The sequence below is a fragment of the Chanodichthys erythropterus genome, chromosome 8, assembly GCF_024489055.1.
Source record: "Chanodichthys erythropterus isolate Z2021 chromosome 8, ASM2448905v1, whole genome shotgun sequence".
Classification (NCBI taxonomy): domain Eukaryota; kingdom Metazoa; phylum Chordata; class Actinopteri; order Cypriniformes; family Xenocyprididae; genus Chanodichthys; species Chanodichthys erythropterus.
In genome coordinates, this window is record NC_090228.1 from 45841390 (window position 1) to 45863989 (window position 22600).

The 22600-nt window shown below is 35.6% G+C and overlaps 1 protein-coding gene and 1 long non-coding RNA gene across 2 annotated transcripts; one reads left to right on the plus strand and one right to left on the minus strand.

Moving 5' to 3' along the window:
- Nucleotides 1–1464: 1464 nt before the first annotated feature.
- LOC137025070 (putative claudin-24) lies at nucleotides 1465–4036 on the plus strand. The gene has a single exon (XM_067393085.1). It carries the CDS (start codon nucleotides 3150–3152, stop codon nucleotides 3717–3719), a length of 570 nt encoding a protein of 189 aa, XP_067249186.1. The 5' UTR covers nucleotides 1465–3149; the 3' UTR covers nucleotides 3720–4036.
- Nucleotides 4037–4211: 175 nt separating this feature from the next.
- On the minus strand, nucleotides 4212–22600 carry LOC137025072 (uncharacterized). The gene is made up of 3 exons (XR_010895832.1): nucleotides 22587–22600; nucleotides 5145–5242; nucleotides 4212–5054 (listed from the first exon to the last, which is right to left on the minus strand). It is a non-coding gene; the product is annotated as an uncharacterized lncRNA (long non-coding RNA).

Consider the following 22600-nt stretch of genomic DNA (forward strand, 5'->3'; position numbering starts at 1 on the left):
CATGCTTAAAAAACAGAATGACACTGAGGTCTAACAGTTTTCAATTTTAAGCTTTTATTAGGAAAATCCTGCCTCAGGAAGCCATGCTTACCTGCTGAAATACTGCGTTGTCGATATCACTGATATCACACTGATTTCATGCTTTCACACTCTTAATTTCTGTACTGTTCTGAAAATAAAATTCATAACTCCTCAGGGTTGACATGAAGTCTAAAACAGTGCTAAAACTTTTCTGAAATGAATCTGATACTAGCAACATAATCTGTCCTAAAAATATGCCAGAAACAACAGGATGTGCGGTCTTGACCAAAAGTTACACCACTGACAGTTTCACTCACAGTTCAACCCCCTGAATCAGTAAATGCATCTGAAAAATCATTTTACTTTTACGTACTTTTAACAACCCACTGTGTTTGATGTTTTCTGTTTACTGGAAACAAGTTATCAAATTAATATATACCTTTAATAAAGTTAATAATAAATTAAGGTAGGGATCCAGTTTGATTTATATTACTCTAAACCAGATGCTGTCATCCTTGAGGTCGTGATCCCCTGCCAGAAATGCAGATAAAGCTAGTGACATGAGAAAGCAAAATGATATGTTCATGCAGCAAACATTTAAACATTAAAATTTATTTCTTTAAAATTCAAACACACTGTTTTGAGTGTAAACACACAGACACCACCGAGCTATGACTGTTCAAAGCTGTTCAAAATCCTGCTAAGCTCAGAGTGCCACTCACATTTTCCATTAAATTACATAGTCCAGCTATGTTTTACTTGGGAGTGCTATGTTTGTTTTCAGTCAGTATCCTATTCAAAAACTATCAGCTCATTAATCATTACAGTGCAGTCCAACCTAGTTATCATTATCAGTAAAATCCACTATCGGTCGACCTCTAATAAAAAAAAAAATTCACATAGGATGTGCTCTTGTGTTCAAAACTTATACATTGTAAATTCTAACAAGTTCAGTTTACTTGATGAAAAAGTTTGGAAACCGATTGCCATATTTTTGCAACACAAACTTAAAGGGAAAACTGAAGTTAAGTTAATAATCTATTAAAAGTAAAGAAACTCTTCCCAAGTAAATTAAGTAGTAAATATCCAGTTAGTTTAATGTCAATTCTAGTTAACATACTCTAGAATATTTACTAATCTTACTTAAGATTTAATAGTAAGATTACATGAGAAATTCCATTTAACTAACAGTGTTATATTGTGTTCTGCAAACATCTTAAATATTATTATTCTCAATATGGCTTTAATCTGCCATTTTATGCTACGTAGACTTAAACTATGTGCAATCGGTTTCAACATTTTCTTCAAGTAAAGTGGAAGAAGAATAGTATGTTGTACTGACAAAAGCTTTGTTAGTATAGTTCACTTACACAAGAGTACTACTAACTAAAAGAAGAACTGTAGAGAGTACTTAATTTACTTTAAATAAAACTTTATTGTCACCATTGTTGTGGTTTGCATGCTGAATTTTGAGGTCTGTATGTGGCTCAAGTGGTCAGCTGTAAGCTACTGTTACAGATACAAATCAGATCATCTCTTAAAAATTATATTTTTATTACTTCTCTTTCTTTGAAACCACAAACAATGATTTCTTAAAGCATGGCTACACCAAAATGGAGAGAATTATAAAATCTTTAACAAAGTTCCAAGTCCCCAACCAAAGGGAACATGAATCACCATCATGGTAAGTAAAAAAAAGAAAAAAAAAACTTTTTAGGCAAATCAACATCAAACTAATTGATCTTAACTTGGGTTTTCTGAGTAAACAAGCCATTAATAGACAGCAAGAATAGCTTTTACTTTTATTTCACCGAAGTAGATCCACTCTGCAAACATAACGTTGAATCCTCAGTCCGTGTGATTCTGCACTGTGTGGAGGGATGTCTTGGCATGTCTTGAAAAGGTTTTGTAATTTTACTCAAATTACATTAGTTATGGGATTACAAATTGTTGCTGAAACAATTTGGTTAAAATCAAGTAAACATACTAGTGTTTTTATAGTAAGGAACACTATTTGAATTTACAGTGTAAGGGCTTTTCATACTTGAAATAGTTAACCCTGGGTAAATGGAATCCTGGGTTATCTTGCTTCACGTTTCACATTGCTCATATACCCAGGGTTAACAATTAACCCTGACATTTCACATTGTGCATTCGTTAACACTCTTATTCGGATATTTACGATGTCAGTGTCATTGATTGGATAAATGCAGCACGCGACCTGCATTGCGCATCTTATTGCCGACTGTGCTATCGAGTTTATACTGAATGGACATTTCGGACTATAAAGATAAGAATAAAAGGTTTCTTCTTCACTCCAATTTTTGCATTTTCTGTCAGCATTTTACATCACTGGGCCTGAAAACCCAAAAACTCATGTTCATTGGTTGATGCTCAAACAAGGCAGTGGTGTAATACATCATGGTAAATAACTACAGTAAACATACATAAACGCAAATGCAAAGGACAATAAAGCTGGAACTTATGTTATGGAAATTATGGATGAGACTACATTTTCATAGTGAATTCTATTCTACTCTAATACTCTACGGCATTGTTTGACCATAAAAGTTACAAGAAATCACTGTACTTCATTAAGAGCCTGAGGACAGAAACAATGAAAACTTTCCTCCCTTTATAAACCTTTCTCTTTTCCCCATGGCAAATGCTGTTGCCGACAGCAGGGAAATCAAATGAGAAGACACAAACAAAAATGAGGTAGTAAAGTTAAAAGTCTGTCCCTTGAAAAAGACAAAAATCAAGATTTGAATGGCATCCTGCCTACAGTATATGACATCCCGTGTAGCCTTTGGTCTCCTATTGCCAGACCGGAGCTCTCTCTCTCTCTTTAAAAAGGATCCTAGAGGGCAGGGTCTAAAGTTTGAGCGCCCTCTCTCCCCATGTGTACACCTCCTCTACCTCCAGTGCTCAGATGATGAGTGCCACTTACAGAAGACTGACGGACTGTGAAGAACCTGCCAGCAGATCTGTACAGAATCTGGATCCAAGGCACTAGTTTTGTTCTTCTCGTACTCTCCATTCCTCTCTCATTAAAAGGAGGTTTTTGGAGTGCCAGCCAAAATCGAAGGCCGTCGGACCCCGAGAGGACACTGTAGTCTGAGGTAACCATGACAAACCCTTGCACTGTGGCTCTGGAAATTCTGGGTATGCTAATCGGGATGGGGGGCTGGTTTTGTTCTCTGGCAGCCACCATTATGCCTCAGTGGCTGTCACTTTCTACAGAGTGCCGCCCTTATGACACTACCCTAGGCCTCGACCCCACGTGGACGCTGGCCCGTGTTCTGATGTACCTGTCGGATGCCACATGTCTTCTTGGACTTCTTCTCGCCATCCCTGCCATGAGTTGGATCAACTGCTGTAAGAGTGAGGAGGGACGACGGACCAAGCGATGTTTGAAGATCACGGCGGCTGTGTTTTTATGTATCGCTGGATTGTTGGTGCTCACTCCCGTTTCCTACGTTGCTCATGATGCCGTTATGAAGTTCTTCGATGAGACCACACCTCATGTGTTGTCACGTTCAGAGATTGGGTATGCGCTGTTTGTCGGATGGGCTGCAGGAATTCTTGACATTGTGGCAGCAGTCATGTTATTATTTACCTCTTGCACTGACTCAAGATACAGTGAAACACATCTGGTGTCTTACCATCAAAAGCAGGAGATCAGAACTGTTGAGTAGAACACACCAGAACACACTGAGTAAGCAATGAGATGATTCTTCTCACTGACCAGAAATGACTGTTAATGTTTATGGGACGGAAAAAACTAATTATATTTAGATTCAATGTTTACACCAATCAAACCAATGAAACCAGTAAAGCAATATTATGATGCATTTATCCTTCAGTATCTGAGTACACCGTTTAATTATGTCTTATCAATAATGTTTTCATTTGCCAATATTTTTTCAGTTCATTTATTACAGATAGTGATTGTAAAAAACCGCAATAACCTTTTTCTTCACTTTTATCGAAATGTATTCACAAATATTGTCAATATAAATGTTTTTAGATGCATATTTTATATATATATATATATATATATATATATATATATATATATATATATATATATATATATGAGCAATATCACACAAGCAGCTGTGCGATATAGCTGTATCTCAGGACAGCTGTGATTCGGCCATAGTTAATCACAGCGTGCTGATATACAGCCATATCGCACGACTACTTGTGTGATTTTTTTTTTTCCTCCATCTTTCAAACAACTAACTTTTTCCGAAAATTGTGTTGAAGGAGAGAGGTAGAGGTCAGGGACTGCAGTGTCAAAGAGGTCTCCCTGTTCACTGTACTGCATTTGAGATTTAAATCTTATGAAGTGGAGAACATAAATGAGGGACACTACAGAACATTTTTCTCTTTCTTATCCTCCACTTTTCCACACAGCTCAGGTATGTTTTTAACATGCGCTATCAAAACAATACCGAAACAATTAGAAACAACTGAATCAAGAAGCCAACATGTGCCACTTAAATGTCTGTAGTAATCAAAATATAAAATGCATGAATATATTTTTCTGACTTTTTACAGAACTATCACATATAAACACTGCTGTTGGCCATATATTTGTGGATTCTAGTGTATTTTCTAGTGTATATTGCCCACAGTATAACATATTAACTTTCAGAATGGGTTATTGTAGATAACTGCCTTGCCTTCCTATTTGGATTGTGCTCAAACAATGAAGGAGGATGGAACCATTCTGTGACCTTAGATGGGTGTCATCTATCTTAAGCTGATGCTGAACAGATTGTTGACAAGGACTGTGTAAAAGACAAAAAATGGAATGTTCTCTTTTCTTTGGCACATATGCTCCAAGACAGCATGCTGAATTTCCTCTCTCACGGCCACAAAATCAGAGAAAAACACTTACCAGAGAAATTTGGAGCTGGTGAGGTTTGCTTTGTGTTGACAGCTAGGGCAGAGGACAGGAAACACCAGACCACTTTTGTTTTCTTGAGTTTTAGTTGAAAGTTTAGATATTTTACTGGAAAAACCTAAAAAATAAATAAATAAATAAATAAAAATTCTGAGCTTGATGGTTTTGTTTCATTTGCTTGTGTTGATGTATAATGACAGAAGAGGACCTTCATGATCAACATTTAGGGGCCTGTTTAGGGATTTTCCAAGCTGCTGGATGTCCTGTAGATAGCCTTATCTCAGGATAAGTGCTTCCTCTCTCAGCCTGAGGAAAAGAGAGGTCAGTGGTTAGTGAGCGCATCACATTTCTCTCTATTAATCACACAACTAAGTGTGATATTGCTTTATATATATATATATATATATTACACACACACACACACGCAATAGAAATATGCATTAAAGCATTTCAAAAATACTAATGTTGTACAACATAATTATTTTATCATAGACTTACAGAGATTTAATAATGAAGTTGTGGATAAAGCACCACTTTCTCAAAAAAAAAAAAAAGAAACATTGAACTAGAGCTGGCCGATATGACCAAAATCTTAAATCACGATATGAGTAATTTTATATCACGATAACAATTTCACAATATAGTTATGCTTTAAATTAGGTTTTCATGATAAACTTTTCATGATTTTTCATGAAATTTCACAATTCTTATTATTTTCAGTATCATTTAAAAAAATAATACTAGCCTAAAAAAACCTCATAAACAGTAATAAAGAAAGAGCAAGAATCTCTTCCTACTAACTAGTAGGAAGATATGATCGGTTCACGAGCCTCTTGAGCTGAGGCGCTACAGCAAACTGTCACGACAAATTAAAGAGCCACAAAACGGTATTTGTTTACATTTCTTTAAAAATTACAAAATTTGACACTTTGTTTCATATTAAAAGTAACCTGCTCTGTCTTGTCTGTTGATGCGTTGTCAGTGTCCTCTTGGCTCCGCAAAGTATTTTTAACTTTGTGAGAACATAATGTGTGGCGTGAGAGCGGCATGGCTTGTCGGACGGAGCAATATTAACTAAAGGGGGCAGGTCTTTGAGAACGGATGATTTGCCTCATTATTTTAGATCAATGAAAGTGTGAAGGACATGGTTGCAAAGGAGTGGTAAGTATGACGGAGACCGTGGATCAATGTAGGACTATATAAAATATTTACCAGGGATTTTGAGTGCCTCTGACTGGGGAGACTTTAGAGTGAGGTAAGCTTAGTCTTCACAAATATTCCTAATGCTTAATTCTTAATATATTTTAGCTTAACCATAATGCCTTTTAAACATACGTTCAAGTGTCAAACTGAAAAACAATTGAACCACTTTCCTGTTCAGGGTATCAATGCAGGAAAGGCATTGTCATTGATTCATTCCAAATCACAAATCTGTGGAAAGGAATTGCCACTCAAATGAAGAAGGTAAACAGCTTTCGTATTTTGATATGATTATCATAAAAGTTCATGTTTTAATTGTAATTCCCTGTAATTTCCTACTCATAAATGGATCTAAATGGGCCCATGATTTGCTGGCAGGTTCTGTAAATGAGGGTGACCACTGGACACTACTGGTTTGATTCACTCATTTATGTCTACTTTTAAATTATGGGTGAGTAATTTTTTCCCCAACATATTCAGTGTGTTGCCAGATGAGATATCCTCAAGAAGGAAGAATCATTTATATGAACTCCTGCAGTGAAGGCAGCATGAATGTTGCTCACTGTATTAAGGCTGTAAGGTGAGAAATTAAGAATATAAAGCCTCTAACCAGATATAAGTACAACCATTTTCCTTCCTTTAATAAAATGGACAAATGTGGTGCCAGTAAATAAACACAATATAACCAAAGTAATATATTACATTATACTTTTGGAAGTATGTGTTCCTTGTAGTAGGATTTGTTTTTAGTGCTGAAGATTGCAAAAGGACCAAAAAACATTTTAAAAAATTGCACACGCCCTCAAATTGACCAACAGCAATTATCTGGAATGGAATACCTTAATTTGCCAGTAAAACCAAAATGGCAAGAAACATTAGAAAGTTACTCACTTGATGAAGTAGTTAAACTCCATTGTGTTGATTTATCATTTAACGTTGATGGATTACCACTGTACAAGAGCTCCAAAACATGTATGTGGCCAGTCATTTGCAGTCATGTTAGATCCTGTGGCTATTTTCCACACACCTTTGACATGTGGCATAAGTCGACCAATAGAAGATCTTGGCTTTTTGAAGGACACATTAAGGGAACTGTGCCATCTGATGAATGATGGGATTAACTTCATGGGACGAAAAATAAAAGTTAATCTGAGGTGTTTTGTGTGTGATGCTCCAGCTTGTGCTAAGGTTACTTTGGCTGTGACTGATGTGAGCAAAAAGGAGTGTGGTTTAACAGTCACATACCAAGAGACTGCTGACCTCATATTCTGGACAGATTGAACATTCAGAAATCAAATCTCAGCATCACAGTGGGAACACAAAGATGCGGTGATTTCCCATTGATTACATGCACCAGACTTGTCTCGTGTAATGAAAAAGCTCCTGTTCATCTGGATCCGAGGATACTAGTTGTTAGGGTTTCAGCCAGCTAAATTACAGAGATTAGCACAAGACTGCTGTCTCTTCAGAACAGCATCCCATCTACTTTTGCGCTTAAACCTAGGGGTCTTATGGAGCTGGACAGGTAGAAAGTAACCCATTTTTATTAGTTCCTAATATACACGGGGAAGATTGTGTTGAAGGAAGGCCAGAGGAGATGTGCTTGTGGCCATGGTATTCTTTGTATGTCCAAGTCTTGTGCAGGAACGTTTCAATTATGCCAATGAACTTTGTGGGAAAAGGTTGGACACACTATGGACAGAGTTCCACGTGTACAACACCCATGCCATGCTGCATATAGCAAGTGATGCTGAAAACGTTTTGTCTGGAAAATTATAGTGCCTTCATGTTTGAGAACTACCTGCAGACACTGAAGAAGATGGTACATTCTGCCAGAAACCCACTGATTCAGGTTGCTAAAAGACTGGAAGAGATAAGCAAATCGAGAGAGAGAGAAAGAGAAAAAAAACTCTCTACAAGGACCCAAGACTGTGCATATATCCATTTATATCATAATTCAGTTGTACAGGATTAATGTAGGTACAATACTGCTACTGGCCAACAATGAATGTGACCAAAAAAACCAAAAACAAAAAAATTAAATTAAAAGACTTGAACTGTCTGATAAAGAAAATGGGACCTGGTACAGGGTCAGGGTGTTAGCAAAAACAGGCATTTCTTTTTATTTTTAAAGGTCTATTTAAACAAAATGTTAGTGCAACTACTATAAAGGAATGCTAAATTGCATTCACCATATTTTACTTCATTAGGACTATGAAACAGCTATAAAGTTAATCAAAAAAGCAGCTTGAGAGCTCTGATTACGTCCCAAAAAAAAACAAAGAAAAAAACAGTGTGTCTCAGCAGATCTGATTAGAACATGAATCAAGTATGTGAAAGCAGTTTACAAGTAAAGGGTTAAAAAGTAATAAAATAATTTTAATTCTTTTTTTTTTTAAGATACTTCTTCAGTACCTCACCCCCAAAAGAAGAGTCAGGTGAACTGTACAACCACTGGTAGGCCTTTCAAAGTTCTCACATAAATTATTATGATTCTTTTACCACTCGTGTACATATAATGTTAAAAAGATATATCTTAAAATACCAACATTTCATTAGTTGATGCCGATACCAATACATTTCAAGATTTTACATATATATATATATATACACACACACAAACTTATATATATACAACAGTGGAACTTTAGCTGCCAATTCCACCAGCTAATAAACAATTCAATTGACCTGATAAGCAAACCACCCTAACACAAGTAAGTCAATCAATTAAAATACCATCAAGATGTGAAGAGCTTCCCACTCCTGGTGTGTCAATTAGACTAGCTCCTCCCAAAGACATTCACACAGAAAAATAGGGGTATCGTTTCTGTACCTAAAGGTACATTTGCCATGAAAATACCCTGTACGGTACAGGAAATGGTCATTAAGGTGACAACTGTGAACCTTTTTTTTTTATTTAAAGGTACAAAATTAGTTCTGACAGCAAAGGGTACATAATTGTACTTTTAACAAGGTACATTAAGCAGCAAATCAGAGATCACAAAATCATAATTTAAAAGAGTTGTAAATTAAAGTAAAAAAGGTTACAGGTAAATTTCCACCCAATTGGCAAAAACAAATTTCATTAATAACTCAGCTGGGATTTCAGCTAGTCTTTACAAATTATAAATGGACATATTTATACTATCATATCAGTGTAGGGTGCTGATATGGCCTATTCAAATACCAAGAATATAGCCTCTTTTACACACTGGTAAATTGCCTGTGAACTGGACCTTTTCAAAAATTCTGGTAAAATGTATTTTGTGTGAACAGCACATTTAAAAAAAAAAAAAAAAAAAAAAAAAAAAAAGTAAAGTAATTGACTGCATTACCAAATCTTGATTTTTTTTTTTTTTTTTTCTGTTCATAGCATGCTACTGTTAGCTGTCAATAACATTTACAAGCATAACTTAAACTATCGTTAACTACACTAAGCACGTTATGGCTTGTTGCTAGTTGGGTTACACACAGTTATTTTAGAGTTATTTTGTTCATTTTTTTCAGTTAAGCCGTGTAAAATGCTGCCAGTTGCCATCGCCACTTAGCCCCTGCAGAATTGGGTAGCGCAACCCATTTTTCCCGCTTTGCGCCGTCTGCTGTGGAATATCAAAATCTGCTCAAATTAATCTTTTTTTTTTTTTCAATTTTACAACAAAAACTTAGATAACCTATCCTATACATTTTGTTTCTTATGCTCATTTTTTTTTCAGGCAAGACTATCATATCTTGCTTCTTTTGCACAAGAGCTCAGCGGTTTTATGCTGCCTTCACGTGCTATCGGAATTAGGGTAAATATTAGTAACTAGTTAAATACTAATGGTCATGAACACACTCTCAAGTTAAAATTTGAATGTGATAATCTCATAGTCATATGGAGCCATGGACATGACAAGTAGGCTAAGATGTGTGCACGATTTACTATTTCGTTCCCTCGATTTATAAATTCTTGCATGTCATGTGCGGGGCCCCGTATAACCACAATTTCAAAAGTGGGAAGTAGTAAGTTTCCGGTAGCACGTGAAGGCAGCATAATTAAGCGCGCGTCTCAGGACACTGAAGCTTCGGCCTACTGTGGCTATAGAAACAGTCAGTGGCAGCTGAAGTGAATGATGACTTCAGGGATTGTTTTTTTATAAGTAATATACTGGCACCGTCTTTGGCTTGTCATTTTCCGAAGATTGTCATTTTCCACACATTTGATCGCACTCAAGTCTGTTTTTTACAGTTATTAGTCTATAATTTTCTGTGTGATCAGAAAATTACAACAAATCGAGAAATCGTGGAAGGAATGTCTGTGGAGGATGTAGTCAAAAAGTACCCATACTTAAGAACGCCTGATGGAGTGAGTATTGAAAACATCTGAATGATAGAGGGATGCAATTACGATTTTGGAAATTGTGAAATTGAAGACATGTCATTGCTGTCACGGAAAATAAACTTTTTATTAAATAAAACATTTAATTAAAATAAATTTGCTTTCAGTGATGCACTGAATGTTATTCATGTCTTCACATTCTACAGTTCTTTGATGAGATTGACCGAATCCATCCCTCACCAAGCAGCTTCTGTCATCGCTTCAGAGAAGGCTTTGCTAGAGTTCTACCATATGTGCTGAAACTTGCCACAGCAAAATCCCCCCTAGCAAAACAGTACTCTGAAACAAGACAGGATGCCCTGGCTGAAGATCTACCAGGTAGAGATAGTCACTTTGCTAGTGAAACTTACAATATATGTAATTTGCTTTACCACATTGCAAAATATGTGATTGAGAAAGTAGCATATTTTTCCACATTGCAGGAATTGACTTAAAGGCTGGGCTTATGCTCTTGCCATCCATCTTCAGAGAAAAGATCGAACACTACATTACTTTGAAAGAGGTAGGCTTCTGAATTATCCTGCAACGCTGGCTGGTGGACCTCATGTTAGTATATGAACAGAAAAAGATAGCTTGGATTTGGGACTTTTCTGTCTCCAGTAGATGTGCTTCATTTATACCATAATTTTTTTTTTTTTTTTTTTTAAGACGTCTCCAGCTTTAGTATGAAAATTCTAGAGTAAATGTACCTGTAAAACCATCTACAATATATACAGGGAATTTTCAATATATAATCAAAGGCTAAAATGACTGATTTGTATATTTACAATTGAAAATGTATTTTTTTTGTTTTCTTTTATGTAGGAGGACCCTGCTACCCCCTTTCCAACCATTCAACTGATGGAGAAGAGATTGGAAGATGGCAATCACTGGAAGAGGGCACAGCATGGTGAAGGTGGATGGCATGGTTGTGTGCCAGTGCCTTCATGACTGCTTTCTGTATGTATTTTACTTTTAACATCACATATCCACCACACCTGAAGAACACCCTCACTTTCCTTCAGAGGCACATTGTCAACATCGTGGATGAGGGAGACAAGCCACTGCCAGTCACTTTACTAAGGATGATAAACCTTTTATATTAAATCCTCATGCTTCAAATGTACCATTGCCCAAAGTGCACAAGGAGGACGTTCAGTCTTGTTAAATTAATCCAACATGTTGGAATTGTTCATGCGCATCAATCAAATTTTAATATCACCTGTAGTATAAATGAGTGCCAGTCAACTTTTTCACGTTATCATTCTTATAGAAAACATGTTTACAGGAAGCACAGATCCTTTGTTTTTGGACAATCTGATGACAAAATTGACTGTCCCAGTGAAGAAGAGTCAGCAGTACAGCAACACAGCTTGAACACTGATCAGCAAAATTCATCTGATCCAAATTCCTCTGATCCTCAAGTTATGCCACTTTTAGACAATTTCCAAGGACATCTATTTGGATTCATTCTTAAATGCAGAGAGAAAAACCTTCTACATTTGTCAGTCCAACAAGACATTGCAGATGATGTCAAATTTCTCTTTTCTTTTTTTAAAGAGAACTATGATGATTTTATTTCTCATCATCTTGAAAATAGTGGTTTTGATACTTCAAAGTGCCCTGAATTTCAGCAGGTTTTGGATTCATCTGATTTCTTTGATAAAGCTTTTGAGGTGGTTCGTTCATATGATTAAAGAACACTGTAAGGCCAAGATGGACTATACAGAACCTTCAGGGAACAAAATAGGAACCTATTCCTATGTTCCCATCTCTGAAGTTTTTAAAAAAATACTGTTCCCATGAAGATGTTTGGAATCAAATACTATCTGAAAATAACAAGGTCCAAGATGAACTGATGGACTATAAAGATGGCCTTTATTTTAAGGAACATTTGTTTTTTAGAGAACATCCAGATGCATTAAGACTTCATTTATATGAAGACGAATTTGAAATAGTTAACCCTTTAGGCCCTAAGAGAATGAAGTATAAGTTGTGTGGATTTTACTACACAGGTGGAAAGTATCGATCTCATCTTAAGCACATTCATTTAGCTCTGCTGGTTCGTCATTCACATTTGAAAGAGTTTGGTATGGATATCATATTAAAACCATTGATAGATGACCTAAAACAGCTTTCAACTGATGGCTTCACTGTGAATGTCTGTGGAACAGAACACAAAGTTTATGCCGCTTTAGCAATGCATGACTTTCGCATGTGTTTCAACTCAGGTCGAATTTGTCGTTATTGTATGGCAATGCATTCAGAAATTAATAAAAAATTCCAGGAAGATAGTTTTGTTCTAAGAACAACTGAAGTCCACAAATATCATCTCCAGTGTGTCCAGCATAACAAAGAAAATGCTGCTTTGTATGGTGTACGCAGCACTTGTTCATTTGATGCACTAGGTTATTTTGATGTGACCAAGTCTTTTGCATGCATGATATGTTGGAGGGAGTTTTTCCACTGACATTGAAGCATGTTATTTGCAAAGCTCATAAACAAAAGCATATAACTATAACTGAGATAAATGAAGAGCTTCAAAAGTTCTCTTTAGGTCAGAATGACAAGGCCAATAAGCCTGTGCTGTTGTCTGAACGACTTCTTCAAACCTCAGGGATCGTAACAGCTGCTCAGAAATGGTGTCTTTTCAGATTGTTGCCATTAATAATGGGTCATTGTGTTCCTCCTGGCATCAGATATTGGTACGTGTTCTTATTATGTAAAGAGATTGTAGATATTGTCATGGCAGCTAAGTTGAGGAAAGATGAACTAGCAAATCTAGGAGTACTTGTACATGCATTCCTTTCAGAGATGACAGAGGTATTTGGAAGTGTTTTAACACCTAAATACCACTATCTTTTACATTATCCCAGATTAATGTTAATGTATGGACCTCTTTGTTCTCATTGGTGTATGAGATTCGAAGGAAAACATCAATATTTTAAGAATCTGACTTATAACTGTCGAACTTTTGTAAACGTAACAATGATGCTGAGCAATTGGCACCAGTTAAAACAATGCTGGGAACTTTCACCAGACAATACCTTGGGTGATTGTGAAAAGGTGCCAGGTAGAAGTATCTGCACACCCTTATTGTCTCTACCCACTGATCTTCAGACTGCTCTTAGAGAAAGTGGCAACTTCAGGAATGTAGAATTTGATGGCAAAATAATACAACATGTCTCTCAACTGACTGCAGACAATATCAAGTATACTGTTAGTGATGTGTTGACATTAGACCTTTTACATGTTGAAAATTCCTGTGTTTGGCCAGATCAAGTATATTCTTAACATTGATACCACATGGGTGCTTTGAATAAAAGGACAACGGAAGCAAGATTTTACAGCACATTTTCATGCATATCGTGTAAGAGTAGACAGTGACTGGATTTTGCTCAAACCTGGAGATGATTTTGACCACACATCACTTGACACGTATACAGTTGATGGTAATCTGTATGTTGGATTGAGACATTTTGTATAAATGCTTGTAGGTTTTTGGCAAGGTCATATGAAGAGGATGCTTAATGTACAAGTATTAATAGAGAATTGTTTCCCCCCTTTATACCTGCCATTACAGTCATAGTTCAAACAGAAATGAAACTTGTCATTTACTCACCCTCATGTTGTCCCAAACCTATATGAATTCTTTATTCAGTTGAACACGGAAGATATTTTGAAAAATGTTGGTAGCCATTGACTTGGATAGTATTTTTTATTGTTTTCCTAATATCAATGGCTACCATTAACTGTCTGGCTGCCAACATTCTTCAAAATATCTTCATTTAATTAGAGGTTTGGAACTACATGAGGATGAGTAAATGACAGAATTAAGTCTTCCGTCCAGATTAACATACTGACAATCAGCGATGGTTGGTCTAAAGAGGGACAAAAGTAAAAACGAGTCTGCAAAAGCTAGGATAGGATGTGTTAAAATGCTTGAGAGTTTAGTATTTAAAACTGATTAATGAACTGCTCATTGGGCCCGATGATTTCAGTTTTGTATTTAAGCTCTGAAGGAATTGAAACACATTGTAGGGGAGCGCGGGGCACAAAGTAACGCGGGGTAAAAAGTAACACAGACATTTTAGATAGTTGTTTTTTCGATTTTTAAAGAATGTATGAATGTAGGTTAGTCCAACCTTATATTGTTGTGATTACCGTCTTCTTGGCTAAAAGATGTTAACATTTTGAAAGATGTGAAAAACGCATAGTGACTGCTAGCCAGTCCTGAGGTTAAAACTATACCGCGGGGTTAGTTGTAACACGGTATTACAACTAAGCCGCACATAATAATCGGCAATGTCGGATTCTATCAACTACATTTTGCGAATATATATATATATATATATAGCTTATAAATATAAATGCTGTGTGTGTGTGTACACAGACACACACATGTAGCCTATATAATTTTTATTTAAATAAATTGGATACATTCCCATTGTATTACAGTAAGTACAGTTTGCACAAACACATGTTGCATTTATTTTATTCACAGGGTTAGAAATAGTAGAAAGTCAACAACTAGGGGACAGACTACTTGGGAAGTTTTTAGTTTGGCAGCCGGAGAGGTGGAGAGAGGCAGGTCCTTGCGGAGCGTTGCAGGTAGCTATGGCATCTGCCATGTTACTCTACACCGATTCATAACACGTAAACACAAACTGCAGGAGCAGGGAGTGAGATCACCACTACCTCCAGTGGGCTACTCTTCACACAAAACAGTGTTTACTTCAGAGCAGTGGTGGAATGTAACAAAGTATTTGTACTTCGTTACTGTACTTAAGTAAATTTTTACGTATCTATACTTTACTTAAGTAAAAAAAAATAATGCATACTTATACTTTTACTCAAGTAGATTTTTCAGCAATTATCTGTACTTTGTACTCCACTACATTATTAAAATGTGTGTCGTTACATCCTTCCGAATCTTGCATAAAAAATTTTTTGGTCGACTGACGTTTTGGCGTTGCTGGCCAATGCACGTTGAAACAGATCGGAGATCTGATTGGTCAAAGAACTCACGCGCTCAGCGCGCGTTTTGAAACAACACAAGCGGAACTGATGTAAATCGAAGAAAAGGACACGGTGGACACCAAATATCAAACATGGACAAAGAGCCAACAACGTCGACTGAGCTTGAGCCTGTGCCTTGCAGCTCTGATTCTGAGAGACATCCCTGGCCTTATTTAAGCAAGTTATTTGAATTTAAAGGTTCAAAGAATGACTCCTGGCGTTTTCAATGTGTCAAGTGCCTACCTCAACGCAAAGAACTGTTGGCGTTTAAAAACTCCCCTTCAAATTTGAAGAAACATATAGAGGTAAGACATGCAATGCTAGTTATTAATATTTAAGTTACAAACTTGCTATGACATGGTGCTATGACTGTTATAGAAAAACGGATGTCAACATAACAAAAATATCACACCAGTACAATATTTGTTTGACGTAAGTTAGTGGTACCCTAACAGGGCAACTTCTTTAGCTGGTTATTAGCACAGCAGGGGCGATAGCTTGCTAGTACGTTACATTTTTGGAGATGAGCAAACTACTGCTATATCTGTACATTCGTAGTTGGCTAAAATAGCTGTTTGTTTTGACTCGATGAAAAAATGTTCAAACTTTTTATATGGCGTCGGCCCCTAGCTTCTTTACCATACAACATTGGGTATTTAGTTGACATTCACAAGTAAGCATGCAGGCAAAACTATATCTTGGTTTGATTTGATTGTGAACAATTTTGAACTATGAGAGGTGTTTTGCGTCAATATACAGAGATTTTTTAGAAATTTCACACAGATATATATATATATATATATATATATATATATATATATATATATATATATATTAGTGTTGCACGATATACCGGTACTAGAAAAGTATCGCGATACCCTGCATTTAAAAACGGTTCGGTTCTTCATTTTATTAGTACCGGTACTTTGAGTGCAAGCTGTATTTCCTAATGTGCGACAGCAGGGGGCAGTGTGCGTGCAGCGCGCTGCTTCTAAAGCACGTTGAGTGAGTGTTTATTTCTCTCAACTGCGCAACGGCTTTGATGGTGGCAAAAAGAAAGTTATGGCTGCAAATACGAGCGCTCTTGCAGACCGTCCACAAATTGTGGAAAAAGCAGATGGACGAAGCGAAATATGGAATTATTTTGCCTACATTGCAGACAGTCAGGGAAAACCCACGGACACCACAAAGCCAGTCTGTAAACGATGTTTCAAAATAACACAAGCAAAGGGAGCCAACACATCTAATTTGGCAAAACATCTAGCGGACAAACATCCCGATTTGTTTAAAGAATTTAAAGAGCGACAGGTTAGTGAATGTGATACCAACATTATGTTTATGCTCTCAAACATTAAATGAGTGTTATTAATTAATTAATTTATTTATTTTACTCGCACAAGCAGACCTCCGCAAAGAGGTGTATTACTGAGTCTGTTTAATAAGTGATATATGGTTGCAAAAATAAAATTAATTTAAAAATTACAGGTATACAGTAATTTTAAACCAAATTACGCTTTAATAACATTGCTTTTATTATTTACAGTAATCTATTTTTTATTTTTTTTTTTACAATAAAACAAACTTACTCATTGTCAAAAACACCTACATGTATGAAAAAAGCATAACAGCAAATAATTTACAATTCTATTGAGTATGACAAAATAAACATTAAAAATGTAACTTCATGGCAATGAAGCTCAAATACAGAATTTTCGGCCTGCACACTGGTGTGCTAAAGAAGACTGAACACAAAAGACTCATTACATCTCCTTGGTGAAGGTCTGTGCTATCAAACTAAGAAAGTAAATTATAAAATTGTTAAAACATTAGCATAATTTATCCATCTCCCCCACCCCCACAGTCAAACAAACTGATGCCAGCAGAACCGACCACCACTCAGATGAGGCAGCCCTCCCTTCCAGCTGTTTTTCAAGCACACCACAAATATGACAAAGACTCAAAAGATGCACAAAGATTAAACAAAGCAGTAGCTGAGTTTATCTGTCTTGATCAGGTACCGATATATACAGTTGAGAAAAGTGGATTCCGAAACCTTGTGCAACAACTGGACAGAAAATATGACATGCCTGGAAGAAATTATTTCATGTATAATGAAATCCCAAAGCTCTACACCGAGTCCCGGAATGTTGTTCAGTCACAACTCGCACACCAACCTTTCTTCGCATGTACTACTGACATCTGGACAAGCAGGGCAGTTGATGCATACATCAGTCACATTATTGTAGGGTTAGGGTGCAAACCCTGGACAATAAAGTTAACCACTGCAAGGTCTATGGTCTTCTGAGATGCTTTGATGTCCTCAAGTTTTCGCTGCTTTATTGAAGAGCCTCCATCAGCAAACAATGTCCCCTTCTTTTTAGAAGAAGTTGCTGCCAAGTACTCCTTCAGAAGTGGTCTGTGCTTTCTCTATAAAAGATAGTGACAACAGAATTAATACACGTTTAGCATTAGTAGTATTAGTATTTAGTAATATAGTCAATCTACAACCAAAATAAATCTCACAACATAATGTAAAATATTTTTTAAGGGTTCAACAATTAATCTAAACCACTACTAGTTAAGTGCAAGTGCAAACACTAACCTTACATCTTACTAGCATATTACTTTGTTATGACTGGCAACATGTAAGTACCACACAAGCAAAAAGCTACTGTATTTGCCATGTTAAACTAAGAGTTTGGACCCTAAAGTTACAGGATTTTACATTTACGTTAATACAAAACCACAGTGTAATAAATTGTACTTAAATTGTAATAATATATCACAATATTACATTTTTTTCTGTATTTTTGATCAAATAAATGCAGGCTTGATGAGCAGAAGAAACTTCTTTCAAAAACATAAAAAATAGTAATGTGTCCAAACTTTTGGCCTGTACTGTGTATATGTATATATATATATATATATATATATATATATATATATTTAGCAATTTAGCGCGGAAGTATATGCGAATATCAAACCAATTTTACCCGTGTGATATGCTTGGTTGTAAGTGTCAGTAGCTTGTCTTTTTTTGTCTAAAGATGTAATCACGTTGGTTTCGCGTTTCAGTGCCCCATACACTGTGGTTTTGTATTAACGTAAATGTAAAATCCTGTAACTTTAGGGTCCAAACTCTTAGTTTAACATGGCAAATACAGTAGCTTTTTGCTTGTGTGGTACTTACATGTTGCCAGTCATAACAAAGTAATATGCTAGTAAGATGTAAGGTTAGTGTTTGCACTTGCACTTAACTAGTAGTGGTTTAGATTAATTGTTGAACCCTTAAAAAATATTTTACATTATGTTGTGAGATTTATTTTGGTTGTAGATTGACTATATTACTAAATACTAATACTACTAATGCTAAACGTGTATTAATTCTGTTGTCACTATCTTTTATAGAGAAAGCACAGACCACTTCTGAAGGAGTACTTGGCAGCAACTTCTTCTAAAAAGAAGGGGACATTGTTTGCTGATGGAGGCTCTTCAATAAAGCAGCGAAAACTTGAGGACATCAAAGCATCTCAGAAGACCATAGACCTTGCAGTGGTTAACTTTATTGTCCAGGGTTTGCACCCTTTTGGAGTAGTAGAACAGACTGGGTTTGTTGATTTAATACATTGTACTCAACCTGATTACACAGTCATGTCACGTACAACATTGAGAGAGAGAATTGATAAGTGCACAAAGCAAATGAAAGAAAAATTAAAGAATGCAATGCAGACTGTTAAGTATATCGCCACGACTACAGACTGTTGGACAGCTCATAGGCAAAGTTTCATTGGGGTTACTGCCCACTGGATGGAGCCAGATACCCTAGAAAGAAAGTCTGTGGCTCTGGCTTGTAAAAGGCTGAAAGGGACACATTCTTATGATGTGTTAGCCAGTGCACTTAATGATATTCACAGTGAGTATAACATCCGTGAAAAAATTGTTAGGACCACAACAGATAATGCCTCAAACTTTATTAAGGCCTTCCGAGTTTATGCATGTGAAGATGAAGGAAGTTCAACTGAAGATGAGAGTAAAGGTGAGAATGACAGTGAAGAGGAGGATGCAGAAGAGGAGACAGAGGGTGTTGAAGTGGAAGCTTTGATGGAGGAAGAAGATGAGTGTTCTGAATATCAGCTTCCAAAATTCACTGCCTCTTTTTTGTATTTAAACAGGTAACAAAATGCTCAGACTAATGCTTCTGAAGGAATTGAGTCTAACAACATAGTCATAACAACAACAACAAAAACAGATGATAACTGATGATTTTTTCCCGTGAGTCCGCTATTTTAGCGATTATAATGTTACCTAGCTTGTTGGATATAAGTCACCCACACCAACAACAATTAACATTGGGATAAGAATATGTAAACTGTAATAAGGCTAATAGATTTACTGTTGTGTGTTGGGTTATGCTCAGTGTGTATTCATCGTATTTTGGTGACTTGGTTGTAAACAACTTAAAAAAAATAAAAAATAAATAAATTTTATACATATATCATGAAATTGTATAAGGAAGGACCGGTGGTATTTGTGATCTTATGTGGTGGTGGGCTGGTCTGGGCCAAAATGCCAGGGCCGATTTTTCGTCCCAGTCCATCCCTGGTTCAGAGGTACATTTCTGTACCCTGCTAGGGTACAGCTGGGGCGACAAAGCATTTGTACTTTCTTTGGTACATTCCTGTACCTTGATTTTTCTGTGTTCAGAAATATGGGAGAGTTTTTCATTTCAACCCTTTGGGCTCTGAGATGTTCTCTGTAAATCACTGAAATAAGGCCATGAAAACCCATACTAAATATATGTGTTCTATTTTCTCATTTTTCTACTTTCAATATCATCTGCATATAAAAGCTAATTAGAATTAGGGCATTTTAAAAAAGATATAAGGTAAGGTAAGAACTGATCCATTCATAGGCCATATTACTTATTCCCATTGCTTTTACTTTAAGCAGCAGAATATTGTGATCAGATATATCAGATGCCTTCTGCAAATCCATCAACACCATTCTGCTTTTATCCATTTTTTTCATATATGATCTGTTAAAAACAATATAGCTGCATCTGTGGAGTGCATCCTCCTAAAACTGGACTTGAACCTGTACTGTATATTAAATTTAGACATATAGTCTTCAACGGGATCGTAATATTTTCCATCACATTTCCCAGGTGAAAAAAAGTACATTTCCATAATGTACTTAAAGTGCCCTATTTTTGCGCACTAATTTTGTACTTAATATACTAAAAGCTCTTCTTTAGTACTTCTTGGCCCGGTTTTTCAAAAGTAATCCACTAGGATTTTGGATAACAGATTGGATCAAATCTTGAAAATGTGCTTTTCAAAAGAAAAAACGGATTACATAATCGGATTAGATCACATAATCCAATCTTGGTTTTGATCCGGATCAAACCTTTAGTTTGGGTTTTTCAGAACTTTTTTGTAGGATTTGGATCACTTTGATTAAAAAAAAAAAAAAAAAAAAACTTTAAAACTAGTAAAAAAAATACAACATTTTTATCTTGCTCTTGATTAGTTTAACTGTTAAAGTAATAAATTAAATGCAGACATTAGTCTACATATTTAGCCTTTCGGTAACCTACTCTAAAGTAAAAAGAATTTTTGGTGCCATAAAACAATCCCTAAACAGCTGTATATATCCAACAAAAATATATTTAATTCAAAACCCATATTCTTTCTATCAACATGTCCCTTTATGGCCTCCGTAGAGCACTGGAAATCCAGATTTGGTGATCCTGAAAAGTTCCTATCCGGTTCAGATTGATCCAATCCGATGTTGCTTTAAAAAACTGGCTCCAAAAGTCGCAAAAAAAGGATTACTAAATCCGGATTAAACATTTTGAAAAACCAGGCCCTGAAGATCATCTTAAGAACATCTAAGTGTACTCAACTGTGCTATTTTGAGACACCATGAAATATGAAATAAAATGTGCTTTTAATATACTATCTCTGTATTTAAAAAAAAATTATTTAGTAACTAAATGATGCTCAGTATACCAGCAAACATAATTCACTTTTTTTTTTCTTTAAACAGCAAACAAGATGAATTTTAAATGTATTTTTCTCCAGGAAAAGCATAGAGACTTTTTAAAATAATAGTGTATTTTCCTTCTGTCCATTTTCTTTTTAATTGTAATGATTTATGATTAGGGCTGCAACGATTAATCGCGATTAATCGTTTGCAAAATAAAAGTCTGGTTTACGTAAAATATATGTGTTTTCTTTGTATAATAATTATGTATAAATAAACACACATTCATTATATATTTAAGAAAAATGTTACATTTATATATAAAATATTTAGGTTTATATGTTATATAAAATATATATATTTATAATACATGCATATATTTCTAAACTTTATACCTGTATGTGTGTGTATTTATATATACATAATTATTATACACAGAACACACACATATTACGTAAACAGACTTTTATTTTGCAAACAATTAATCGCGATTAATCGTTGCAGCCCTATTTATGATAGTACAATACTTGTTAAATCAATGACAAATGAAATTAATAGAGTATATAAAATAATAGACTAAATGAGAGATATAGATTTTACACAGCTTAAATAATAAACTTTGTACTCTTTCACAAACATATGTGAAATGAATAAAATGTACCTTTTTTTAAGTAAAACCATGAATTGAGTGTTACAAAACCTAGTTTGCAACAAAACGTTCACTAAACAATACAGAAAATGTACAATATGAAGAGAGTAAACTTTAAACTTCTTTTAAAGCACTATATGATAATTACGGGCAGACAGAGCAGTAAAGACTTAAGTAGTGAATCATGTAGTCCTAACAAAGCTCCACCTAATTAAAACAAATTTCACCTCGTTAGAAAGCACATGGAAAATAATGGCGCACATCGAGAGAGCAGAGTTCATGAAAACGGAAATAAAGCAAATACGTGTAAATATGAACAGAAAACTCTACAAATCAATCCGTGTTTACTGTGTGCCATTCTTTTCATACAGTGCCTAACATTTTATAGGAAATTATATATTTTTAAGTTTTAGAGTTGAGCTGCTACACAAGTGACTCACCGACAGCTGTTCTC

Bases quoted from the DNA above. Each gene is read 5' to 3' on its own strand.
- LOC137025070 (XM_067393085.1), top strand. From the start codon at position 3,150: ATGACAAACCCTTGCACTGTGGCTCTGGAAATTCTGGGTATGCTAATC.